At 41.6% G+C, this 27085-nt stretch overlaps 3 protein-coding genes and 2 long non-coding RNA genes across 31 annotated transcripts; 2 read left to right on the top strand and 3 right to left on the bottom strand.

Annotated features, from left to right (window-relative positions):
• Positions 1–1433: 1433 nt before the first annotated feature.
• stet (rhomboid serine protease stem cell tumor) lies at positions 1434–15061 on the bottom strand. Of its 4 annotated transcripts, XM_089468529.1 has the most exons (8): positions 14775–15061; positions 13782–14012; positions 13625–13714; positions 13339–13362; positions 13088–13264; positions 3004–3234; positions 2524–2935; positions 1434–2468 (listed from the first exon to the last, which is right to left on the bottom strand). In XM_089468529.1, the coding sequence occupies exons 2-8, from the start codon at positions 13950–13952 to the stop codon at positions 2143–2145; spliced, it is 1431 nt and encodes a 476-aa protein (XP_089324655.1). In that variant the 5' UTR covers positions 13953–14012; positions 14775–15061; the 3' UTR covers positions 1434–2142. The 4 variants fall into 4 exon arrangements, with proteins under 4 accessions (XP_089324655.1, XP_089324657.1, XP_017862203.1 ...); XM_089468531.1 differs by lacking the exons at positions 13088–13264; positions 13339–13362; positions 13625–13714; positions 13782–14012; positions 14775–15061 and adding an exon at positions 4862–4880; XM_018006714.2 differs by lacking the exons at positions 13088–13264; positions 13339–13362; positions 13625–13714; positions 13782–14012; positions 14775–15061 and adding an exon at positions 4615–4756.
• Positions 4855–13089, top strand: LOC108613330 (uncharacterized). 7 transcript variants are annotated; one of them, XR_016270021.1, is made up of 9 exons: positions 4855–5335; positions 5423–5852; positions 5933–6149; positions 6235–6279; positions 6389–7744; positions 7812–8253; positions 8311–11393; positions 11469–11594; positions 11655–13089. It is a non-coding gene; the product is annotated as an uncharacterized LOC108613330 (long non-coding RNA). The 7 variants fall into 7 exon arrangements; XR_016270025.1 differs by having other exon boundaries at positions 6235–6490; positions 7543–7744; XR_016270024.1 differs by having other exon boundaries at positions 6235–7716.
• A 587-nt stretch (positions 15062–15648) lies between the features above and the next one.
• On the bottom strand, positions 15649–20884 carry LOC108613321 (protein zer-1 homolog). Of its 4 annotated transcripts, none has more exons than XM_089468511.1 (10): positions 20586–20884; positions 19590–19717; positions 18999–19458; positions 18120–18919; positions 17924–18048; positions 17612–17783; positions 17379–17540; positions 17153–17314; positions 16630–17085; positions 15649–16566 (listed from the first exon to the last, which is right to left on the bottom strand). In XM_089468511.1, exons 3-10 carry the CDS (start codon positions 19297–19299, stop codon positions 16405–16407), a joined length of 2340 nt encoding a protein of 779 aa, XP_089324637.1. In that variant the 5' UTR covers positions 19300–19458; positions 19590–19717; positions 20586–20884; the 3' UTR covers positions 15649–16404. The 4 variants fall into 4 exon arrangements, with proteins under 4 accessions (XP_089324637.1, XP_017862198.1, XP_089324635.1 ...); XM_018006709.2 differs by lacking the exon at positions 19590–19717 and having other exon boundaries at positions 16630–16875; positions 16936–17085; positions 20586–20883; XM_089468509.1 differs by lacking the exon at positions 19590–19717.
• Positions 19620–23758, top strand: LOC149268936 (uncharacterized). Its single transcript, XR_016270031.1, has 2 exons — positions 19620–19759; positions 19870–23758. It is a non-coding gene; the product is annotated as an uncharacterized LOC149268936 (long non-coding RNA).
• hfp (Poly(U)-binding-splicing factor hfp) lies at positions 21054–27032 on the bottom strand. 15 transcript variants are annotated; one of them, XM_089468520.1, is made up of 7 exons: positions 26873–27022; positions 26366–26459; positions 25964–26008; positions 24649–24769; positions 23261–23555; positions 22528–23031; positions 21054–22469 (listed from the first exon to the last, which is right to left on the bottom strand). In XM_089468520.1, exons 5-7 carry the CDS (start codon positions 23374–23376, stop codon positions 21452–21454), a joined length of 1638 nt encoding a protein of 545 aa, XP_089324646.1. In that variant the 5' UTR covers positions 23377–23555; positions 24649–24769; positions 25964–26008; positions 26366–26459; positions 26873–27022; the 3' UTR covers positions 21054–21451. The 15 variants fall into 15 exon arrangements, with proteins under 15 accessions (XP_089324646.1, XP_089324647.1, XP_089324639.1 ...); XM_089468521.1 differs by having other exon boundaries at positions 25969–26008; XM_089468513.1 differs by having other exon boundaries at positions 23261–23778; positions 23870–26008.
• Positions 27033–27085: the final 53 nt, after the last annotated feature.

Genomic DNA, 27085 nt, shown 5'->3' with positions numbered 1-27085 from the left:
AAGATTTATTTTTGTAGTGTGTCCCCAACGGATTTGTAGCTCTATTTGACGTCATTTATAATCGTTGGAAACCAAGGCGCGTGCATCAACAAATTAACGCGCCCAACATTAATCAACGACAATTGAATCCTTTGTCCAAGTAGCGCGAGTCAGCCAATTCTTTTTGTCGCCCTGTTTCTAGGACAGTTTATTTGCTTATATCATTTTGGCCATTCGCATTGGACTGCGCCTTTATATATTTTTGTTGTTGCTGCTGTTTTTGTGTGTGACGAATGACTAACGGTGAAATATGCTCAAACAAACATAAATTCGTGTCCGCTGGGATTTGTTAACTGCAGAAGGAGCATGTCAATGGGAACTGGTTCGCGCTCGGAGTTGGGGGCAGCTGTGAGTGAGACGTTGCCGTCACAACCATAAAAAAGACGAGAGTAGAATAAAAAACAAAACAACAACAAAAGAGTTTCAGCAAAAAGCCAAGCTGCAACGCTTTGTTGACAGCAGTTGGGTGGAGGAGAAGGAGGAGGGGGCGTAGCAGGTGGCAGCTGACAGGTAGCCTTGTAGCAGGTGCGTGCACGAAACTGTCATGAAAATTCTACAGTTTTTCGCATTTCACTCGCAAAGCAAAGAAAAGTCAAACAAAACTTCTGATACAGATGGATGGATGGAAGGATGGATACATGTTAAGTTCTTTTTATCGCACTATGAAATTTTCCAAACTTTGCGTGTCTTGCAAATGACATATGTACGGAACTATTTATACCTAGATAACATCCAACAATATCAAATATTACGACTTACCTCCGACATCTATCCTGTTGGCATTGCGATTTTTCTTTTACTGCATTTTCGAAATAAAATTCACTTTTAATGCAAAGCTGCTCACTCTGGCTTATGACGTCACTGAAAACAGTCTGAGTACATCGAAAAGGGAATTTAGTAAGGTTTAAGCCTAATTGGCAACGCTACCCCAGAATTTTGAAGTTAAAAGAGAATTCGCAATAAGACACTTGTTCAGAAAAATATCAATTTTTCTATATATATAGTATGAGCATGTAAGTAAAAAAATCACTATCACTAATTTACTTTTATTGAGCTAAAAATTCATTTTTATTAATATGTATTAAGATTTCACAATTAAATACCCTTGGTCAACTGCGTAAGCGCTTCATTTGTCATCAAAACAAGCAGTGTGGCCAGACTTCAAAAAGCATGTATAACACAACTTGAGTTCAGATCGCACATCGCATTTTATCTGCGCCAAAACAGAATACGCAATATAAGAGTTTCATTTCGGTTATTGCATTTTTTTTATTTTTTTTTTTTATTTATTTATTTATTTTATTTTTATTTTTTTAATTATGTACAAAATGTACAAAATACAGTATAAAGGGTGTAGTTGGTGCTGTTTTTATTCACTAAAGCTGGCAGTAATCATTTTTGTTCTTTTTGTCTAAGGGCAGTTTGAATATTTATTATACATATATAAATTTTGAAACCGATTACACATTTTAGCTTTTTATAATTTTTCCCAATTTTGAGGTAGTCTGAGAATAAAGTCATTCATTGTATATATGTATGTATGTAAGGCCTGCAGTGGAACAGTTCTGGAAAAACGTTGGAATACATCGGTTTCAATATACATAGCACTTATACATAATTCTCTGTATACATAGATTAATTACATTATTGTATTCACTTGAATATCCATTTCGATTCTGCTTAAGTTTATAAAAAAGATCATATTTTCCTTGAGCATCAAGTTTTTAGCAGTTTACAAATCTAATCAGTTCCAATTTGTTGTAAATATACACTTTCATCTCATCGACTTCAATTAACGATATTTTCGCATCGATTCTTTTCAAACATTTGTACTTTCAAACGTAAGCATCGAAAAATGGAACGAATTGCGTTTGATAACGTATGGACGATTGTCTATATATATTATATGCTATACAAATACATATATGTCGGAATGTCTGTACGTATATTGCACGCAGTAAATGAACTTACAAAAAGAAAGAAAATCACGAAAAAAAAAAACAGAATTTATAAACTATAAACTTATTCACTGTCCAGTTAGAAAACAGATAAACGAAATAACAAAAATTTTCAACAAAAATCGATTTTGAACACGATTTCCAGTTACACCTGGAAGTCATTAAAGTAAGTTTGGGTGAACCTAATCTTCTCCACGCGCATATTAAACAAAGTGACTCCATTTAGAACATTGAAGGCGACAGCGAACACAACGAGCGCTGTGTAGGTCCCCAATGCGATCCACCAGAGCAGTTGCTCGTGCAGCTTCTGCTCAAAGTTCTTCAGCACAAGCAATCCGATGGTCAAGCCTGCCACTGCACCAGCCAAATGGGCCACGTAGGAGACAGCCGCTGGAGTGGCGGCCAGCTGCCCAGGCGGCAGATCCTCGCCAGCATAGCGAGCATAAATGGCAAAGCCAAAGTCGAAGGAGGCTGCAAGAGAAAATGTTACAAGAAATCATGGCAGAAAAATCTTCGCTGTCCCTACCGAAAATCAGTATAAACGCCAAACGTAGTACGCCGTAACGCATCTGATGGTAATTAAGGAGCACATTGGCCAGATGCGCCGCCAGCAGTGCATAAACGCCGCCACTGGCGCCAACGAGAAACACCTCGGGATCAAAGATGCTGGTGCCCAGCGAGCCAGCCAGTACGCCCGAGAAGTAGATGCAGGCGATGCGCGTCGATCCATGTACCATCTCCAGGGGCAAGCCGAAGAGCAGCTGAACGGCCACGTTGAATCCCAAATGGAACCAGCCAGCATGCAGCACCATATATAGAATAAAGCGCCAGATCTCGTGTCGCTTATCGGGACGATAAATGAACATGGAATCGCTGGGTATGGGACCCGTTGGCGCCGCCTCTCCCGTGGCCAAGGTGTGATACACAAAGAAGCCCAGCTATAAATCAATTATAATATTCACTCCGCTTCAATTGCGATTCTAATAGAAGAATCAAGTCAACCCACCTCTACGATTGTGATCAATATAATAAAAAAGGGCGGCGGACAGCATGTGTAGCGATCTGCATAATATTTACGATCGCGCTCCTCCGGCAGCACCTCCATAGCCACCGCATGGACCATCTTCCTAAAGAGCGGCGGCTCACTTACCACCAGCTGAAAGTCGTTCTCAGAGCAAACCTCACGATCACGATGATGAACCGCACATTTGAAGCTGCGCGAACGCTTGCCGCTCATCTGGAAACAGATAATGAGAGATAAATACATACATATATCAAAGAGAATAACATAAACAAGTTTCACTCGAAGACAATTTCTACATATCATTTGAAGGCGGGCTATAAAAAGTAAGAAGCGAGCGCTTATTCGTATAAGACATAATGCAGTGAGGTCAAATCAGAATATTTCTTTACGGTTCAAACGAAAAATATGTATATCCCAATAATTATTAATTCAACAGGAAAACAACTAATTTGTTGACCCGAGCTGTTAGTCATGGTAAAAATTATCACAATATGAAGGTTAGCTGTCAATGAGAGTCAGACTCTGAGCAATCGCATATGATAAATAGAAGCTATGGTAAAAGCATTAGATTTCTTCACGTTCCAATTGGATCATATCTGCTGGCTAAAATCAGCAAGAAAAATAATTCATTTTAACCCCAAAACTAAACGAGCCATAAAATTATGAAAACAAGTCCAAACTAGAGTTAGGGACTGAGAGGAATTGCAAAAGCGAAATAATTTTTATTATGTAATTAAGATGTTCACAAAAGATGCGAACGGGGCGGAGCAATTAAGGCGCACATAAAAACTAACAGCAAGAAAACAGAAGCAGAAACTGGAAAAAACACAACACGAAAATCTGCAAAGGCGGAAAATATGTATTGTGTTTAATTAAAACGGAGACACAGACAAGAAAATCCAAATGAAGCCTACGCGCAATTAAAATTCACGATTATTAAACGTGAAGTAGGAACTAGCTCGACTAACACATACCGTTCAAAAAATATATTAAAATAAATATCAGAATAGTAAATACTTATGTATCAAATACAGTGAACGAATAAACAAATTACAATCACCTTTTACAAACTATCTACAGAACACATACTACCTTACTTTTCCAATAAGCCTGCTGTAGGGTATGCAAGCAAAGCAAACACAATCCACAAATTAAGCTTGTCAGCCAAATGGGCAAAAGGGAAGCCAAATAAAATAGTTACTTCCGCTCGTAACCGCAAACATTGTTGTTGTGGTCAAAGCTGTGGGGGTCGTGGGAGGTAACAAGTCTTTGCTGCTAGTTAGCTCCGCGACAGCCTAATATTAGTAATTATCAAATTTATTTTAATTGACGAATCGCCTGCGGTTCCCATTAACTAGCAATTGTACACTCCTTCTCTCTTATACACCTACACACTCACAGCAAGGTGGCAACGTCGGACACACACACATATATAGGAGCTTATGAATGCATTATGAATGCGTATAATCACAATTATAACGGCATACTTTTCTCATTGAAGACTCGTGTCAAATGGGAAAACACAATTACTCAACTAATGCAGCTGCATTACCATAATTTACATTTATTTAGTGCTTTAGACAGCCTACTTACGCAATAAAATTGTAACTTGGCGCGCTTTAAGTTTTGCGACACTGACACAATTCCCAGCTCAACTACTCTCACAGCTTGCTAACATCATGCTCAATATTGCACTTAAGCCACAATTTACACGAGTGTACATAAAACATTCAATTTATATATACTATATACATTTATTTATGTATATACTTAATTAAACAACAACGTCGTTCGTCGCCGCGCTGTGCTTAATATTTCGATCTTTGCTTTGATTTCTTACTTGTCAGCGTTGCCCACTTGCCCGCCACCCAGAGTTGCATTCGCATTATCTCTTCACTCTTTATGACCACTTCCTTAAATTAAAAAAAAAAATCAAATAGGGCAATTTTACTTCCGATTTGTCGTTTCTACGTATTAAATTGTTAACTGTTGACAATGGGACAATGGAACACCCAAATGCATTGTGAAACTGTGATAAATCTGGTTTGGCTAAAACACACACAACACAACAGAAAGATCAAACGAGATGAGGCGGCAACTAGAAATAAGGCCTATTTCCAAAGCCGTAACAATTTCCAACAAATAAAATGTTTATCATTTGTTTTGTGACATGCACAACGGGGTGTGCGAATTACAGTCGAGCCCTGGACACAGCCCTGACTGCCCTCGTCCTGTCGTCCCTTTGCGGCTGAGCCTGATAATGACATTACCCAGCGGCCAAGCACTGCATGACGTCACAGCGATGCCACACCAGGTAAACGCTGGATACCCTCACTAAACCACTGGCATTTAACAGTTATACAGCATATATCTATTTATGCCTCATTCACATTTTTTGTAGGTCACAAACATAAAGCGACAAATTGACGCAAACATTTAACACACACATTGCTCCGCCCCTCCCCAACAAGGATCGCAGAGCGCATTGCTCAGGACATGGTCAACAGGGCTATAGAAGGGCCTGCAGCAGGGCGTTGGCGGCTTCTCTTGATGGTGGAACACCTACGAAAAAATTTCTTTGAATTACGTTGTTGCAGCGCCTGCCGGCCAGCCTGCCTGCTTGCATGTATGTGTGTCGGTTTTTTTTTTTTTTTTTTTTTTTTTTGTTAAGCCCTGAGCTATGCGCAAAAAAGGACATCTTCGCTGGCTGTGCACTCCATTATGCATTTTATGTGCGCCCTCATTCAGTGTCTGTTGACATTTTTATTCCAAGTAGTTAAGCAATATTTCCACTAACGTGTGGCCGGATCGGAGTCCAACAATCTATAAAGGTATGTATACATATAAAGAGCAGGAAGAAGAGCTCCACTAATCGTCCCATCTTAAATCCTTATAATCTGCCTTCTAATAGGAGACCTCAAGCTTTAACTCTATCCTGTTTTCTATGCTAATTCGCTGTTAATTGATGCACAAACATTTCGGTATTTATTGTTGTTGGCTAGTCGCAGTGGGCAGGACTTGAAGGCATCTTGAATGGAGGGCTCATTTAATTAAATCAAAATATTTTTGCACGCACCAATTCAATTTACATTGTTTATATGGAACAGGAGCCAGAGTGATTGCCGCAGGTGAAAATGCCAGCAGTTGTATCATTTATATTATTGTAAAATCTTCTTTAGCTAACTTGAGATGTTGCTGTTGTTGTTGTTACAGGGTCGCCCGCCCAGTGAGCAATTTGCCGGACAAATGGTTTTTGCTGTAATTACGAACATTTCTCTCTTTCTTTTTGTGCTCTTTGTATTTGTCGGCCTCTTGGCGTCTACTAATTATCACATTTTTACTCATTAAAGTCACATTTGCCTTACAGGACCTGTCGCTGTGAGTCCTGGCTGCTGCTGCTGCTACTGCTGCTTCTACGGTTTGCTTAATTATAGGGCCAAAAGGCAAAGCGACGTCTGCTACTTGCTAGGTAATCAGCCTTTCAGTCGTTTTGGCTACCGTATTAAAAGGACGAACGCTTGATGATGATTGATTAGGCGCTGGGCAAGTCAAGCCAACCCAAGGCAAGCCTAGCCGAGTCAATCACCGATGAGCTTCTTATGTAGGCCAAGCATCTTTTGCATCTGCTCAGCTGCGACAACTGTGCAAATGCAGCGCGTGGCTAAGAGACCCACAGAGCGGGGCAGCTGTAGCTGTAGCTGAAGCTAAACAACAAATCGAAAACTGATTTGGAGCGGAAGTTCGTTTGCACCTTTCAGCAGTTTCCTGTGTGTGCAAAGCAACAACAGCGACAACCACAACAACAACAGCAACAACTATACAAACGCTCACACATCTGTACATATATACATAGTAGTATGTTTGTATATAGCACACGCATGTCAAGACTTCATTTGTGATTTGCGCTACTTCGACGTTTGGCCTTTGACGCCGCATTCCTTTGTCTTGGAACTGAACGCAACGGAACGGGGCGGGGCGAGCGCGCGATATATTCGCAAATCAAAAGCTATATAGATTAAGATTGCCCTCCTTTGTATATATAGGGAAACGCAAAGGATCTGGGCATATATATGCAAAGCGCTTCCAAGGAGCAGCTGTCGCCGTTGTTTGATTTGCGATTGCGACGCTGGCGGAAATGGAATGACACGCAAGGCACAAAGGCAGCCCGACAGCCCAGCCCAAGCCAAGCCAGGGCAGCCAGCCAGTCAGTCAGCCACTCCACGTCTTTGTTTGGCAACTCGTCGCAAAAAGATTGGCAAAATGGAAATCGAAATTTACAAGAAAAAAAAAACTGATATCTTTGAAATTGAACTAGAAATACTCTTGCTAAGATACGAGTTAAGATGATAGGAGAAACTAGAAATAATTTTGTTAACTGGTAGAAAGTGTTTTTTATTGACTGATTATAGTCTGATTATATTTGTAGTTCAATGTATTAAGACGACTGTTACATCTGTTAGCTATGGCTAAGATGGATCGAATCAGCTTGAATCCGTAAGATGAGAACTTGTTCCTTTGCAGAAATAGTTGGCTCTACGGACTTAAAAACGCTTCCTTCACCGTGTTACGAATCTCATCGGAAATGGAGAGGACTCTCTGTCAGTGTGCGGCAAAATCTATTTTACCAAACGCACGCACTGCTGGCAGCAGGAGAAGAGCGAGGGCCATCTAAGCGGACTGCCTGGCATGCTTATAGTAAATACTATATGTGCATTTATGCTGTGTGTGTATAGCTAGTAATCGGATATGATTGCCTCTGACTAACAATAAAAAATATATATTCTTTACAGAGTTTTCCGAGCGACTGCACATGGCAATGCAGCCCATGCTAATGCTAATGCCTCTGCCCCTGCCCCTGCATTAGTCCCTGTCCCTGCCTCCTGTTTTGTGTGCGCAATCAGCGCGCGCTGGCAGCAGCTGCTGCTGTTGCTGCTGTTGTACTGTTGTACTGTTGTTGCAACAAGGTGTAAACATGACCAGCGCGTGTCCTAAGGAAGTGGCGCGCACTTGATGTCTCATTATTACAATGCTTCACACAGGTTAATGATGCGCGCTCTGTGCTTGCTTCCGTGTGTCACAATTATGCGAGGCAGCTGAGCTTGAAGCGCGGGTCGGCGTCGCGGGGTCGATTCGTTGACCTCTGCAGCCATGGCCAAAAAGCAACTATAAATGCCGGATTGGGGCGAAGGCAAACAATTCCAGGTCGGTTTTATGTGCCATCATAAATGTCAGGTGCGTAGGTCATTCCACCAAAAATTTATTCAACATAATTAGTTGTGGCAATTACAGTAGACGTTGGGCACAATGTGCGGCAGCTAATTTGATTTTGAAACTCGGACCAATTGTGACTAATGAGTGGCGCACACGTTGCTAAAGCAAACACGGACCAGATAAATACTATAAAACCAATCCCAAGTGGAAGGATGAAAGCCTGCCCCAAAGCCCATATACCCCACTTTGCCACCTCCCGAGAAGAGCATTTAAATTGGTTTTCCTTCTGGCCTTGTGGCTAGCAACATGATTTGAGATAGACACTAAAGCATTTACACCTGCAGCTGCCACGCCCCTGCGTTCACGTGCTCGACATAAAGAAAGCAAATAGAAGAAAACAAAAATGCATAAGCGATTATTTGTAGAGTGCGCGTGCTCGGCCGCAGGACATCACTGAGCCACAAAAACCAGGCCAAAAAATGGATTTTAGGAATCGTTATCAGCACATTTCGTGACTATGGCTAAAAATATTGAAGCAGCACAACCAATACTCTGTTCGTGTGTGGGTGTGCTGGTGTGTGTTTGGGGACAGTTGCAGTTGGGGCTGTGCCAATTCGTGTTCACGTCGTTATCCTTGCCCCGGATGCACAACAATCAAAATAAACTGCTGCCAAATTGACCATTGACCAAACATCGTCAACAGCAACAGTAGCCATCCCCCCCCCCCACGCCGCCTCCTTGGCATTGTCACGTCCTTGGCATGGGCCACAAGTCAAAACGAGCAGCAACAACAGCAAATGGAGAAAAAAGCCAAACATGCAGTTTGGGCAACTTGGCAATTTTTGTGTGTGCTGCAATGATTGGATATAGATAGTTGGACAGCTAGATGGCTGCTATATAATCCAGCGTCGGGTCTTTAGCCATGGATAACGCAAATCGATTGGCTTTAAGCCAACAAACAACAATGATGGCCAGGATAATATATCATAATACTTATGATGGAAGCAGGAACTCTAAGTTCTAGAATTATGATCGAACTCGCAAGAAGCTAGCTTGAGGCACATTCACACCTTCATGCTGCAGTTCCCCCTTTTTTACTTGGAAAAGTGGACAAAGGCAGCCGTTTGAGCGTTCTAAAGTGTTCGTTGTTTTTGTTCATGCGACTTGCGATGTAATTGTGGAATAATGAAATCGCTAAAGAGATTCCAACTGCAACATCAAGCATCACCGGGACGCGTCGTCTGGTCCATTTATGGATTGGCATTGATTTAATACCGCATCCATGAGACGATCTATGCGTTGGATGACTCGCATCCCCAGAGTCCAAGGCGCAAGGCATTTTGCACCTACCTACATACATATATCTAGAAATATATCTATATGTATATACACATATGAGCAAACGAACGAACGTACGCAGCTGATCTGATTCGTTCGCTGTTTTTTTTTTCTTTATCAACGCTGCCAGATCAGCAGAGCAGACGCCACCGAAGTGGGTATTGGGGCAGTTTGGGGACTGGTCATTGGAGCGCCTGCACAAATGTTTATTCAATAAACCCGATCCGCCAGCTGGCCGTGGCAGTCCAATGCCTCCGCCTCCACCTCCGCCGTCTGCAGACATTCCCCATTCAAGACAAGCCGCTGGAATTTCTTGGTGCGTGCTTGGCACAGGTTCAGGCTGGGCCCAGGCTCCAGCTTGCAGCATTTGGCGTCTGCCAGCTGCGCCGTCGCACTGCGTCCGCTGATTATGATAATGGAGGCGACTCTCGACCACGACTCGCCACTCGCCACTCTCGGCTCACAGCTCACAGCTCGCAGCCTGCAGCTCGTCGCCAATTGCTTTCGTTTATGATCGAATGCTTGGCAGCTCCGTTGACTTTCTGATTAATGCAAGAATTCTACGCAGCGTTCCTTCAGCTGCAGCTTCTGTTCAGTGTTTTTTGTTGTTTTTCTGCTGCTGTCCGATCAGCCTGCAATTAAAAGCCATGTACCTTTCGATAGCCAGCTAAATGGCAAGTGTGCAAATCATTATATACACACGATCATGCCGCAAATGCCTGATGACCTGCACGAGAGCAGCTCAAGGAGTCCCACTGCAGCTGGTCGGCTGACTTTAATATAATATGCCATATCGACTATAGCCCTCAAAGTCCGCAAAAGGGTAGTACTCCCTCATATTTAAGATTTAATATCCGGTCAAAGGCGTGAACCATGTTTTCAAGCATTTTCAGATTGAATCACGAGCCGAACCACCAGCAAAACATTCGTGACTACAAGTCTACTCTCGAGGATAGAGAAACCCACACTATAGATCAAAACATAAGTGGAACCATAAGCATTACCATAATCAGCATGATTCAGTCGGAGATTTAGTTCAAACAAAGAGAGAAAGGTAGGGAGAGAGTACAATGCATAGAGATAGGTAGAGAAATATAGAGCCAGATAAGTCAAAAGAGAGAGCGATAGGTATAGAGAGAGAAATATAGATATAAAGAGAGAAGGAAAAGCATGGAGGGTTAGAGCATCCCTGCTTCGATATGGATCAACAGCATTGCACGGTTAAATTCCTGGACTCAGCTGCAACTCTTACTGGTTCTGGCGTCGCCCGCTGGGTGTGCGAGTGTGTGAGTGAGAGACCAGATGCACAACTGTCGATCGACAGCCGAGAGCTGAGAGCTTCGAGCTGCAAGCCGAGAACCGGCAGTCAGCAGTCGACAGTCGACAGTCTCGTGCCTGCAGTTGTCATAAGGTTCAACACGTTTGCCGCCCCTTGTCTTGGCTGAGGATGGCTGCACCCGGCGCCGTCTCCATGCCCGGCCGTTGCTTCTGCGCTTCCATAAAAGGATTTGTCACGTGCGAGCTTTTGTTAAAAATTCAGCAATCATCAAGCAATCGCAATCTCTCCATTGTATCGATGTCGGCATCAGCCATCGGCCATCGCCCATCGGCTTCGCTTGCATTATGCATGGCACATGGCACAGCTCCTGCCTGGTCGGTAGCGGCATTCCTGCTTTAATTCAAGCAGCGTCCCAAACAAGGACTTGCTCCTAGCGTCCATATGGTCGAACGCATCGTGCTCGACGCCTCGCGTCCGACACCCCTCGACGAGCCCGCCCTCCTGGCCAATCATTGAAATTTATAATTAAGTACAAAAATGTTGTGTAAGTTGTTGCCTATGAGGCAGCTAAAGATCGTTTAGCTCTGATAAGAGATGGCTATTGATGTTCTTTTTGCAGAAGGACGCCGACGACAGGATCTGAGAGATGCCAAAGATAGAACAGAGCCCTAGAAGTCTACCTCCAGCTGAATCGCACCCCATAATGGTGGCCAGCTATTAATAGAGTTATTTGGGAGGTGTTTGGGTAAGTTTTTCTAAAGATGCTTGCAGTTTCTTGAATAAATAACAATGATCCAGTTTACAGGCCACTGATGATGGAGCCAAACACAAATGCCTCTTAGCCACTTTAAAAGGGTGTACAAATAGTCGTAGGTCTAATGCGGTCTATTAACAGGAGCTAATTCCCAATTCGGATGCCAGCAATGGCTTGTTGTGTGGTTCTGATGTTGGGTTTTGGCCAAGCGGCAGATGAATGAGCTATGCCATTGACAATTACCGTTACGCATACACACACACATGCACACGCTCACAAGCACGCACACAAGGGTAAATAGAGGCTTTGTGATGGGCCTGGCTAATTCATGACTTTGAGGACTCTTTGGGCAAACAATTGAAAAGCAAGACGAAGACCAAAATACACTTGACATTCATTATGTATGTGTGGGTGAGTGTAAGTGTGAGTGTGTGGTTGTGTGTGCCAATCAAGCGTAGAATCAATCAAATTGCAATAGAATTGTCAATGGCCACAGCAAACAGTAAAAAGAAATATTGTAAACTACTCAGACTGCAAGCCTTTGCAGGATCCATTTGAGAAAGGAAGGACTTCTACAAGACAACAAATTCGTTTTAGGGCCGCGGCATAGGCATTGGCTTCGGCATGCTCGTTATCCCAGTACTAGAGCCAACGACTGCCGGTTGGCGACGGGCGAGGGACAACGAGCAACTGGGCTGGGCTGTTCTCCACAGGTAAACACAAATCCTAACAACGTGTCCTGGCCAGGGAACGACGCCGCATTTATTTGGCGAGTGCGAATGGACTTTTTGCATGTGCCACAGTGCAAACACAAGAAAGAGGAGAGAAAAAGTGACGGCAGAGCAACGACTGCACAATTCTCTGGCTAAAGGCACACAAGGTATTGGCAGATTCTCAAATATCGAATTTGAGACGAATGACTATAGGAATGTTGCTAGGAATATGGCGGTATATTAACTGGCGTGGCAATAAGATGTGTACGTTTATCTTGAGGAGAGGCAAAAAGAGTCTTTCCTGAAGCTCGACAAATAAATGTGAGAGATAATATTATAAATATTTCATAGCGTAAAGCAGCAACAGTTGGGATTATTCAACTCGTAATTACAAGAGAAAAAATGGATAGAGTGCATTGGTATAAGTAGTAATCACTATAACTATCCAGATGAAATATATTATATGAAACAAATTAAATTATCTTGAGCAACAACTACAATCGCCATTTGAAATGCCTTCCCCAGCCAATATACCCCTCAGCACTTCTGAGACTTCCGAGAGTGTAACAAAAATGCTAGCTATAGCTACAACTGCTGTTTGGACACGAGCCTACACTTCGGAACAAGCAGCAGATGGGACATGCACCTGTGTTTGCACTCAAATCCCGTTGTTTGTTTCGTGCGGCACGAGAGACAGAGAGATGCAACAGGAACAGGAACAGCAATGACAACAGCGAGGGGCACTTGGTTATTCGATTTGGATGCACTTACCACGTTGACAAAGTCCTGGAACGTCACATAGCCTGGCCCGACGGGTAGTTGGGCCTTCTTCGCACGCTCCAGCAACAGTTCACGCTTGTTCATAGGCACTTGGGAAACAAACTCCGGCGATCTCAGGGCGACCAAAAACTCGCTAACAGATATTTCACCAAAGCCTTCCGGATCGAACTGAAAGATGACAAATTAAATATATATATATATATAGTATATATTATTGTATACATTATATAGTGTTTGCTTACCATATCAAATAAAAGTTTCCATTTCTGTTGGGAAGAAAGGTGGAAAAGATCGTATTTAAATATGTTTTCATATCTATATATATACACTCAGAGAAAGAGTCAAGCAACTTGGGCTCAAATGAGATATGGTTGAATAGCCCAGACTCAGAATATATGAGATTGGTTTCTCAAATAACAGGAAGAAGCCATTGGGTAAAAAAAATCATATATATAATATCTCATTGTCATCTTCACTTTAAAAATCCGCTTTTTCTCTGAGTGCACATAAAACGAGCAGCAAACTCACGTCTCTCAGCAGCTCTCGGCGCAGCTCCGCCTCATCAAAATCGGAGTTAAGCGAGGTGTGCTCCGTATCATAGCCGGCATCATTTGTGCACTGCAGAAGAAGGAAATTAATAAGCCTAATTAGATTGTTTAGTGCCAATTAGAAACGGGATACTCACATAGCGCATCTGTGTATGCGACAGTGTGCCAATGGAGGCCAATGAACCGGCTATGGTTGATATGTGCTCAATGTCCGCCAGTGTCTCCTGCTGACTACTACCGCCCGCGTTCTGTTGGCTGGTGGGCAGCTCCAAGGCTCGCGAGCTGCCTCGCTCGGAGCCGGGCCACATCTCTGCCAGAGTCCGTCGTGCGCTCCAGGATTATTAACGAAGTGTGTATGGTGCTCGTTTCTGTTGTTATTTGGCAGTGATTGCGATTAGAATTTTCTATAGATTAGGCAAATCAGGTAAGTTAGTTCTGATTTTGTTTTATTAAAACAAGTTTTCTTGTAAGAAAATGTATATTAAAACCAAAAATAATTAAACTGAAAAAATGCCAGAAAATATAATAAAATTTGAATTTTGTTTAAATCATTTATTTATTGTACATTGAAAAGCACTGTGCAAGCTTTCTTCTCCTCGAGCTTTTTAGTCTTCCAGCAATTGGTTTATTTGAAATACTAAAATGCTATCGATTCGTTTGAGGTCGCTTTGGTTGAGTGTATAGAGTTGTCACATCAACGCGAGTAAATATTGTGTCGGCTGGAGTTCGCGGTTCGAACCTCAGTTGAGACCACACAGTCCAAGATTTTTATAAATTTTATTTCGCCCTACAAACATCTTTCGCTGCAATTTGTCGTGTTTGGAATTGCTGCAAACGCTTTGCAATGGGCCAGAGTAAATCATATTCCGTTTAATCATAGGCTAAAACGGGTACTCAATACCTTAGCCTATTTCATGCCCGGAATACAGCTTTTTTTTTGATTTTGTTTACAGCTATTGCATTTGTGTGTTGTCCATGGCAACCGAAGCTCCCCCATTCTGTTTTTAGCAAGGTTATTGATCTGCGTTAGCGGAAGTAACTGAACTCAGCTTGGAGGGCCGGCAAAATGGACAAACACACGACTGCATTTTCACATTGTTGTTATTTTGCCCACTCTTTGCTTTACTCACATTTCGAGCACTTCCGTTGCCATGCGAACTGCGCAGAATCCGTTTCGTACGTTTTGTTGTGTCTTTTGTTTTCTGCCTCTTCTACTGTTGTTGTTCAATAAACTTATGAATTGTTGTCCTTTCAAAGAGGGAAAGCAATAAACAAACTGTAAATTGGCGGAATCACAACGAGGAAACTGTCTTTGTAATCACATCTTAATACCGTGTTGGTTGTATTAGCGCCTTAAAGTGTTTGCCACGCAACAACAAAACAAAAACTAACACTCGGCCGGGCGGCAAAATTGCAACTGACAGCAGTAGAGGCTGAGAGCAGAAGAGAGCGCAGGCAGCATATGGCGAAGGGTTGCTGGTGGGTGAGCGGCTATCTCTCTCTCTCTCTGTCCGTGCCCATGGGAGTGTGTGTATGTGGGGTTACTTTGCACTTGCTGCACATGCGCCACACGTTTGTTCGCTTTTCAACTCGTTGGCATTTCATGTCCCACCAACACCAACAGCAACATTACCCACACTCTCCCAGCTCTACAAGAACCACCCTATGACGTAATTGACAAGCTAAAACATTTGCAGACTGCTGCAATTTGCGCGCATACATTGATACACTCGCTTTATTGACACGCATACAGATGAGTGTGTGTGCGTTGGTGCTGGTAAAAGCAGTTAGAGCCTTTGTAGATCCCAGAAGGAACTCCATAAAATTTTAACAAAAGAATTTAAATTAAAAACGAGGGCTGTCTGAAAGGCTTGCAATGTTAATATGATACTAGGAAGGATAGCTTAAATATATATATATAATAAATTTATATATATTTAATTTAATTTAGTAACGCGAAAACTTTTCAGACCATCCTCGCAGAAGCAAAGAAATTATAACATGTACAATGAAACACTTATGTATGCATACATACATATATACATTTAATTATCCTAGACTTTTAAGCATATTTATAGATTAAACATGCAAAAAACTGGAAAAAAAATTAGATATTATTATTATTATTGTTGAAAGGAACTAATCGAAAAACATTTGCATTTTTGAACACAAAGCGGACAAGTTAAACGGTGTTGCATACGGCTTAAACTATATTTTTAATTGTAATTCTAAAATGAAATAAAAAGAAGACAAATCGAGCAAACAATAGCTAAATTCTAATACTAATTTATAAACATATATATTTATATTTAAATATACGAAAGACTTCCTTTGTATGGAATTAGTTAAAGTTCTTCTATTTAATATGCAGCTACATCGTTTGCCTTTTCCTTCCATCATTCTTTTTTCGTTAACAATATTTACAGTTTCTCCGACAAATCGCTCGTTTGCTTACAACATGTTATATAGCTATATACCGTATATATAATCTATAATATTTATTATAATAGATATATTTAGCGTTCCATTTTTATTTTATCTAACTCTCAGTTACACACGCGTTGCTAAATTACTCCCATATTTTAATTTTAAAATATTTTTGTTTTCTTTTAGTTTCTGTTTCTCTTGTTTAAGTAAACATAAAAAATCGAGGAAGAGTCTGAACGATATAACACTTGCGCTGTTGCCTCTTGAAACACACACAAAACAGTACAACAAACTTGAACTCGTAATTCTAGAGCACAGTCCATTCGATCTGATCTAACCCTCCACCATGCGCTCCATGCCCATGTCGCATTGCTCGATGACCAGGCGAGCTATGCGCTTGATTTCACAGTAAGGGCTCTCGTGCTCGATTAGTTCTGTGAGGATTTGTATGCCATTCTCCTGCTCCACCAGCTGGCAATACTTATCCGGGTAGACCTGAAAAACATTAATCTATAAGATTACAAAAGGACTTGTCTATAGAGTTGATCCCTTTCTCACCTGTGTAAGATTGGCCAGCGCCCAGACGGCCCAGTGCTGGCATTCGGGCGTCTCATAGCAGCGGACCAGACTCAAAATAGGTTCAAAGCTGCGATAGTTGATGTTCCGTTCACTCTTGATGTTCCAACGCTGAATGGCAGCGACCATGCGTTCAAGTACGTGTTGTCGTGTTGGCGTCTTAATAGTCCACGCATCGGGGCCATCGGATGCAATGTGCGCCAGCACTCCAGCCGCATTGTAGCTGACCTGGAAGCGCAGTTGGTTAGGATTGTCATTGGCTAGTCTTCCACTACCAAGCTGACCCACCTCGATACCATCGCTCAATGAATCAAGCAGGCGAGCAAACACTTCAATGAACTCCTGTGTCATCAATTTGGGGCGGAGCCATTTAACCTCGGCCACATTGCCCAGCAGACCCATCATGTTTCTTAAAAGCTCGTCCCGATCGGGAAAGGTCTATGGGAAGACATATTAAAAATAGGCATTCAATTTGAATTCAGTTTTTATGGTGCTAATGGCTCACATTTAAACACTTAAGGAAATACTCCATGCCGCGTCCGTCTAGAAATCTCTTACAATTAATAGCAGTCTCATCGGTTACATTCCACATGGTCGACCACGCCACCTCCATCACATCATCAAAAACTGAGCGTGTTAACCGATCCTTGATGAGTGTCAGCATTGTCTGCGAACAGATTAAACAGTAAATATATAGTCTACATGGATATCGTTGGTTTATATAGCCTTACGCTGACCACTCCCAGCTCGCCTAGAAATAGTTTCTGCCGACCATCCACCTGACAGGCGAGCGTGTTCAGCAAATAGATGGCAATGCGTTGCACAAAACCTTCCTGCTCCGTTTTTGACACACCATGCAGCAATATCTTAATGAGCCGTTCATACTCAAAGAGCTGACAATTGCAAAGAGAGGTAAGTATTAGTGATCTAGCTTAATCTCAGACATAAAGTCCTAAAGACCTACCACATCGACTGGCATGTGAAACTGCGTCAGTGTTAGATAGCCATTGCGCAGCATTGTATCATCTGTTAGATGCATCTCCATGCCGTTGAGTAGGGTCCTTATAATATGATTGCGCAGCAGCGTACCAAACTTTGAACGATCGCGTCCTTTGACTATGTAGAAGAGTGTGGCGCTACAAACAAGAGATTTAGATTAAATTCAACATTGAGTTGTACTCAATAACTAAAACCAATTCATAATAAAATCACACAAGAAGTGTATGCAGCTTGTAAGCATTGAATTTGCACATTAAATAGACTTTCTGCCACGTACCTGCCCGATATTTGCATGTGCTTGAATTTCAGATGCCTATCCATAGCACAGAGCACTACATCCAGAGCTGTGTGTATGTCCTTGCAGTTCTCAAACCGAAACAGATGATATAGATCATTGAGGACCTACGAGAAACATAGAGGAGAAGACGGTCACTATATAGGCCAGCTGACTATTGTATTCGACTCGGCCTCACCCTTGTTAGCAGCACCGGTCTGTCGTGATAGTAACGTGCCGCTGTGAGTATTTGCTGTTCGTTGGCATCGCCGGCCACCTCCAGGGCGGGTATATCGTGTCGCTTGCATGCCCAATGCGCCGTGTGATACAGCCCAAGAAACTGTAGCGGGCGCTGAGTACGCGACGCTAATCCCGGTATATCGGTGGGTCCAAAGTGTTGCTCTGTCTTGGTATTCATACTCGTCGACTCCTTGGTGGCCACGCCATTGCCCGCCAAATTCGTGCCCGAGATATCTAAGTGTGTCAAATGACGCAGATTATCCATGAGCATAACGAGCGTCTGATCGGGCAGATCGTACGTGCCATGCCCATTGCCCGAACTCGATATTGAAATATCCAAAGTGGTAAGGCGACGCAAGCAGCAAATCGCATGCAACTGATTAGCAATGGGCCATACATTGAATAGAATCAGCGTGTGCAGGTTGGGCAGCATGCCAAGCGCCTCCAGACTAAAGTTCGCTAGCACGCAAGATGTGAGATCCAAGTGACTGAGGTCCTGCAAATGGGCGAACTGCAATCGATGATGCATAACTACGCCATTGAGCACCAGACGGCGCAAATGTGGGCAGGTCAATTGAAAGTCAACTGGCTCCTTTTCATTGGGTTCCGCATTCTGCAGCAGATGCGAACTGATGCCCAGCTCCAACGAGCGCAAGCTATCCCCATAATGGGCAAGCAGGTGATGTGATTGCACTGTGATCTTATCGCAGTACCACATGGACAAGGCGAATAGTTTGTGACGCATAAGCGTCTCCAGACCTAAAAGCGCAAGCAACAGAGGAAGAGGTTAGCAGAATAGTCTATACCAATAAGTCAAGAGTCTATCGTTAACACCCACCTTGGCTGGTCAGCGTGCTATACCGCAGATTTACAATCTTCAGCGATGTGCGACGGATGTCGCTAAATAGATTGATTACCCTATCGTCGAGTGGTCTATGGAAGCGTTGGTAATTTTCCAGAAATGCATCGCATATCTCGTTTGTTAGGACAATGCCTGCATTCAGTGTACGTTGACCGTTTTCCGTATAGCCACTGATTATGTCCAAATTGTTGCAAAGCTTCTGATAAGCGATCTCCTTTAGTGTTAACGGCTCCTCGTCCAGTGACCCATCCTCCATTAGCCGCACCTTGCAGCTCATCTTAGACAATTATTTCTGCTGTATTTCTACTATTCTCTTATTCTGCTTCTGCTCTCGCGTCTCTGATTCTGTATCTGTGATGCGGGCCACTGGGATAGGGAGATGGAACGGTATTACAATGCAATCCGTTCCCTTCAGATATAATTAGAGGGAGAAAAACTGGAATTTACGAATTGATTTATTCAAACGATAACTACAGCGCCAACATGATGTCATATTTTAGATCTTGTTTAAGTTAGAAAACAAGAAACAGTCAGTAAAATTTTTAAGAGTTTTCGTATCACAATTACCAGGCCCTGCATATGTACATATATGATAATGCTGAACAGCCAATGGAACGTTTCGGAACTTGTGACAGCAAGAAGTTGATAGAAGTCTTATTCTTATTATACATTTTCAGTTTGCTCATCTCTGCAGCCTGTGAAACGTTTACAAATTATTACCATAAAATTTATTGTATGTATGTATATATGTATATGTGTATCTATAAAAGAGAGCTATCCGATGGGACTTTGCTTTGCACTCCAAGGATTTACCTAAGTATGCTAATCGAATAATTTCTTAATCCAGGATCGTCGACACAGAGGCCATAATCCAAAATGTTTCTCAGCTTATCCGAATATTGATTATAAATTAAGAAAATGTTGAGATCATGCTACACGTGATTGTAAAATGCCTTAAATTAAATTTGGGGGGTGCCGCCAGAGACAAATTACGTAATATGTTGAAACAATTACTTGCAACAGTGTGCGTATATACATATATAGAAATATATATATCTGCGTGTGTGCATGTGTTTGGAAAGCTAGTGAACATGGAGCACAGGACGCACATAGAATGTCAACAACACCGAAAGAGTTGGCAACGCCAAAAAGAGCAAAAAAAATGACAATAATAACGTAATGAAGCAAATGCAGTTGCTTCAAGTCGAATATAAACAGAATCGTATACTACATACATATATATGAACAGTGTTATGTGCGTGCCCATGTAAATATTAACTGTAACAACAAAAAACTATTGGGATTGTCTCTTAGAAGCTGTTGGCGTGTGTGCGTGTGTACGACAGCCAGTCTGCGCTTATCAAGGCAAGGCCAGTGAGAAATTCGTGGCCAACATCATCAACAGCCCCTGTCGTAAAGCATATCAGCTGTGTGCAGCAGGTGCAGAGCTCTCACATACACATACAAACTACACTCGAACGAAAAAGTTTTGCACAATATTAACAACATAAATAAAGGAGCGAAGTTATATTCGCTTTCGTATTCGCTTTTTTTTGTGTGTACCTTTTTTCCCCAACGACTACGCAAGTCGCGACCAGTTGTCGATGATTGTTGCTGCTGCTGTGATGTCTTTGTCAAAAATGTCTAAAACTGGCTGTGAATACGATTGATTGAAGGCGCCACAATGTTTGCAACACGCTAACATTCCTGCTGCGCTGCACACAAACTGAAATTTATTGTTTTTTTTACGGCCGAATCTGTTGGATTATTCACTTTTTGGCATCATATTTTCTATTTTTCTTTCATACTATGCTTCTTCTTTTACTGTGCTAACGCAAATTGAAGTCTGTTAACGCAATTCACAGAGCGCTGTTAACTAACATACAATATTCTTTTGGCATTGTCAACTGCTGCTGTTAACGTTAACAGAGTATCGGCTCTATCACAATTTATTCTCGATTGCTTGTCGATTTAGAAAATCGATTACTAATTTCAATTTCGGAACACCATTTGAATAGCAAACAAATCAAATAAATATATGTTCTGCTTTATGGGAAGCTAGTTTTTATTGTAAGTTTTAAGCGCAGAAATGAATCAAATTTACAATTTGTTAGTTTTATGCTTTGTTACTATATGTAACTTCAGAAGATGCACTATGCTTATTTTTATACAGTACTGGCGACAATTATTAGGGGTTAGTTCATAATACCTCAATCCTTTCATTTTTGATTCTGTTTATTATAATTATAATAGATACTGTGTGTTGAACCATAGCTGCTGCTCAAAAAATGTACAACCTCCTTCTTCGCCAAGTAATAAATAAGTGTTCTTTTGAGTTCTAGAATAAGTAAAAAAGAGGCTATTGCTGCCAGAGAAATGTCCGAATCTGTTAAGACTAAAGATACATTCGCTGTTTTATTTTCCTCATCCTAACCGGAAAGATCACCCTGATCGAAAAGCGCCTGATCATATAGCTCGGCCACCACTCGACGTCCTCCAAAGAAACGCCCATGGAGGGCATCCTTGCCACGCACAGCTTCAACCCCTGCTGAGAATTCCACAAAGATTTTCACAATAATTTCTGCCTCGTCATCGTCCTCGTTTTCCGTTTGCTTTTCGTTGAAGATGATAACACGACTAACTGTGCCAAATTTGCTGCACTCTTCTTGGATCTCCTCCTGTAAAGTCTCATCCACATCATCGGGTCCGACCATATTTCGCAAGATGATGACACGCGAGTCCTGTGGCCGCATTAGCCTTTGCATCACCAGCTGACGTGCACTTTGTCCCTTGATGGACATATTCTCTTGCTGCTGAAGCGTCTGCACATCGCCCTCGTCCATCAGCTTCTTTTGTAGCTCCTCCTGTTGCTTTTCCTGTGCCTTCTTAATATTCTCGGACAGATTTGCTGCAGTGGCCGCAGCATTGTTGGCGGCTGCTGACAAAACCACTGGCGTTCCGTTGCTTGCCTCTACGATTCCAAGCGGCACAGCTGAAACCGCAGCGGGCACTGCCGCTGCAGCGGCTGCTAAAGCAACAGCTGATGGCGGCGTCGCAAGCAACGCTGGAGGCGGTAGTGTCGGTGCCACACTCTGAAGCGTGGGCAGGCCAGTTGGCACCCCTAACAAACTGGGACCACCCAAGCCAGGCGCCTGGTACATGCCTGGAGGCAACAAAGCGGCGGCTGGCGCCGTAGGCACCGCCAGCGCTGGATGCAGAGCTGCAGCCGAGGTAACTGCACTAACAACGGGCATGGCATTCACCTTGGCCGCAATCCCTAAGCCGGGTGTGTTTTGCGCCAAACCCAGGACTGCATTGCTAGCGACAGCATCCAGAGCTTGAATCTTAGCTGTGGCAGCTGCCGCAGCAACAGCTGCAGCCGTTGGCATTGTTGAATTTGTAGCAGGGCAGGACAAAACATTTGGCGGCGTAATCGATCGACCAACGCTAGAGAATTACAAGAGATTACGACCGCATTAAAGCTATATATCTAGTTTTAACTTACCGCAGCAACTGGCCACCCAAATCGAAGAGATTCATGCTAGCAATGGCCTCGTCCATGGCCTGTTTGTTAGCATACTCGATAAAACCGTAGCCCTTGTGCGTGTGCACAGATGTGCCTTGAGCTAGCTTACAATAGAGAATAGGTCCAAATGCCTCAAATACGCTTTTAATGTCATCCTCCGAAAGATCTGGATGTATAGATGCCACATATATGCGGTTGAAACTTTTGGCCTCCTCTTGTACCTCATCGATAACCTGTTGTGCCTGTGGCATGTTGCTTGGCCGACCCACTTTGATGTTTCGGCCACCCATCAGGGCGCCATTCATTTGCTCCAGTGCCAATTGCGCTCCTTCTGGTATTTCATACTCAACAAATGCAAAGCCTTTGTGCTTTTGTGTAATGGGGTCCCAGGACATGTTAATGGATTTTATGGGTCCAAAGGGTGTAAAGGCGGCGCGAATTGTGTCCTCCTTGAGCTCGAAAGAAATGCTGCCCACGTAGACTCTGAAAGCAAATAGATATCAATAAAAGGCAGAATGGAGCTAAGACCTAGCTATACACTTGAAATCAGATCTTATCAGCTAAGCTGCACAGTTAACAACATGTGTTTCCAGTTTCAGTAACACGAATCACTGGATACTCCAAGAAGTTATTCACCAAATACTCTCCATATTTTGCATCATGAACGTTATTAAATGACTGAACTTATTTATAAATGTATTTCTTTAATTACCTGCACATCAAAGCTAGAGCCTGTTGTCTTTGCACCTGGGTGCGTTGGGTGGCCAATTGTTGTTGCTGATGGGCGAGTGTTTGCTTCATCAAAACCATTTTAATACTCTGCTCCATGGCATACTTTTTGGCCTTGCTAACCAGATCATGTTGCTCCGATGTCAGCTTGGGCAGAGCACCTCCCAGTAATCCCAACAGAGCGGATCGTGTGCCAGGTCCAAATTTAACATCACCAGTCTGTTTCAGATCGTACAATGGCTGCGAAAGGTAGGGAATTTTCGTATCCGCCGACTTGCCTAAAATTTGGGAAAACAGATTAGTGCATCTCATACGATGTTTGGATAATGGGCTCATTCAGTAAACCGATCAGGGTTAAGCGATCGTTTAAGCATTTTTCTCTTTTCTTTTTAGTTTGATTTGATTTCTGTTTTCATAAGTTTTGTGTCGAGTTCAAAGTGCAACTTGAGCAATAGCTGCTAAAGTCAACAATTTGAAGCGATACGAAACAAAAACCGATGCCTGCAAGAAAGATAAAGACAAAAAGGAAAAAATAGAGAAAAAAAAATTATTAATTATAAAAAACTTTTGCTGGCCGGCGAACTGTACATACATATATAGTTAGTATATATGTATATATAGATGTAACTGTGTGTTCTGGAGAAGACCTGTCTCGAACTGCTTGTACGCGGGCCAATTGCCGACCGGCAGATGATTCAGTCACACAGATTCAATCGAGAAGCTACAACACAATGACAGTTAAAAGCTATCGATGCATTACTCGTTACGTTTAAATTCAATAGATTTTTAACAGTTATCGTTTATCGGTTTTTGTCATCTTTTGCATCACAATTATATATATTCTTTCAATTTATTTTTGAGTTTTGCTTGATAAAAAAAAAAGATGATTTGGATTTGCGTAATAGATAGTGTCTGACAGATAGCAAGGCATTTGATTTCTCATTCGCAAAGGCTGGAAAATGCAAGAATAAAAAGAAAGCACCCGTAAAATTTAAAACATAAATTAGACTAGAAAGTTTAAAAATGTTCGATATACGTAGGCTGTGCTAATAATACAATAAAATACAACAGTGTTTGTGTCTGTGTAATGGCAATTAATAGATAAATGCAGTTATATCGAGTATATCAATCTAAATAATAAAACTCTTCCAACGGACATCCAGCCGGCAAATCGTCGCCGCACAAATCGAAACCAAAGAAGAAAATACTAAGAGCTGTGCACACTGAAAAATTCCACCAAGACCAAAAAAATATTTGGATTCAAAATGCAAAGCCAGTTGATATATACAGATCGTTCGTGTCGACTAGCTGAACTTAACGGTGTGCACAATTCCTGTAAATGTATTTGTAAAAATAGAAATTATAAGCGACCTTAGATATGTGCGTTTCGATACGGTTTCCATGAGTTGGGGGCGTGGTATATTGACTTGAAGGGTCACACATTACATTGCTCAGTGATAAAAAAGAGAAAAATAAAAAGAAAAACAAGACGCTGAAACGATAATAAGAGCAACAATATGTTTTTAAGTTGGTTAAGTTTTTCCGCCGTACCTTAATCATGTGTGTATGTTTTTCAATGTGTGTATTGTCATATATATTTACTATTTATATGTATATTACTGTATTTTGATTTTTTTTTTTTTCTTTTTACTTGAGCTAACTAAATAAAAATCTACATCATTAAAAATCGTTTAGATCTGTGTAATAAAATATATAAATATGTAGACACTTGAGCACTACATATATTGAAGTCTTTAAACTATTGGACCTTGGATTTCTTAATTTTCTGCAAAATCTAGCAATGCTTGAAGTGTGTTAAAGATGGGCGCGTGTTAGATTTATATTAGCTAGCTAGTGTGGTAGCACTCACGACTTGTGTGCCAATTCAGACATTTTAAGTCACGCGCCCAACTATAATGTTCATATTTAAATATTCTGCGGTATTTCAAGAATAGTAATCGATCAGTCCAACGCGTTGTTGCAGCACATTGTACAGGCGAAGACGACGACGACGCAGCTCAGTGTGCGGGAACCGCGACGTGGACGTAGAAATCGGCAAGAAATGTTGTTAAAAGCAAGTAAATGCAACTCGGTTGTTGTTGTTGTTGTATCTTGGTGGGTAGCAGCAGTTGGTTTTGTCAATACTCTCTATACAGGGCATCTCTTGATCGATGTCAATTCTTGATTGGCGAGTCAAAAGAACCAAGTCGTTTGGTCGGAACAAACATAAGAAAATACGCTTACAAAATAAATGAAAAAAGAAGATATATATAGAAGAAATAGAGAGAGAGAGAGATAGGGAGAGAGAGAATAGTTATATGCTTTTAAGATTAGTTTTTGATCATTGCGATTCAGTATTGATGCGGCGAAGATTCACTATTTTTATACATACACGCATACATTCTGGCTGTACCCTAGTTACAATACATTAAATAAGTATTATATTATTTGCCAAGCAATATGCCTATGCTTGATTATGTATTAGTTGGTTTATTATATTAGGTATATTTGGCGATATTTTGTTCTTGTGTTTCGCACTCTCTCATAATGACGACACATATTGACAGTATTATGTGGGCACGAGTTGATTCGCAATTAGTTTCGAGTATCGCGCGTGTGCTTTGGACTGACTTGACTGTTTCGATATTTGTTTCGTATTCGTATTGGTTATTTGTTTGACTCTCACCTCACCTCACTTGAGATCATCGTGCGTTTATGAAGTCTGCAATTACTTAAGCAGAACAAAAAGAAAAACCGATTATTTAATAACGTCTGTGCTGGCCCTTTAAATGCAACGAAGTAGTAGTAAAAAGAGAGAGAGAGAGAGAGAGACAGAGAGAGATGTGTATGCAAATGTATATGTTTACAAAAAATTATAATAATGATATTTATTTGTATATACATATATTCCTTTTGTTTGATTTGTTGCCTTGCGTTTCATTTACCTACATATATATGTATATATTTATCTTGCTCTTTGATAAACTTACGTACATAAATATATATTTATATATATATTCAATTGATATACATATACTTATATGCTTAATAAGAATTATGTGCATCCCCGACCAGACGAAACACTTACCCGAGTCTGAGCGCGAACGCTTTGTGGCTGGCATTTCGCCGATATCGCGCTGGTCATCCGAACGTGGCGATCTGGAGGCTCTATCGTTGCTTCCCTGCAAGTTCAAAAATAGAAGGTCACTCGGTTAGTATATAACTATATATACATATGTACGTATAGGGCTAAATGTTTATTCCCTACCCTATACATATGTATCTATACACACATGCATATACGCATATATATACATACATATACATATGTAATATATTCAAGTGTAGATACACACGCGGAGTAAATTGTACGACTGCTAAAAGTAATACTTGTTCTGTGCCGAATCCTGCATCCTAACAAATAGCCAACTATGATTTTCATAATGAAAATTCACATAAACGACGAATTAACTTCGAAATACAGTTTGCAGCACACGCATCGCAGCTGCCGCAGCCGCCGACCACGCCAAATGAAAATTTCACAAAACAAATTATATACACAACGAAACTGCTATATTAATTAATATAAACCTACCATCGTCTTAGTGCGCAGAGTTAAAACTTTTTTTAGTTTATTTAATTATTTATATATAGGATTTAAATTGAAGATTAATATTTTGCGAAAACGAGTGACGTCAAGAAAAATGGATACGACGAAAAGTACTTGAGTGGCATCGATACTACTATATCTGCAAATTATCGATGCCTGTTAACATTTAGAGCTGTAGACTTTACAGTGTAAAGTATC

The sequence above is a fragment of the Drosophila arizonae genome, chromosome 4 (genome assembly GCF_054131065.1).
Source record: "Drosophila arizonae isolate 15081-1271.41 chromosome 4, UAZ_ARI_1.0, whole genome shotgun sequence".
NCBI classification, from domain to species: Eukaryota; Metazoa; Arthropoda; class Insecta; order Diptera; family Drosophilidae; genus Drosophila; species Drosophila arizonae.
Note: the sequence above shows the minus strand (reverse complement) of the source record. Positions and strands in the feature narration are given on the sequence as shown.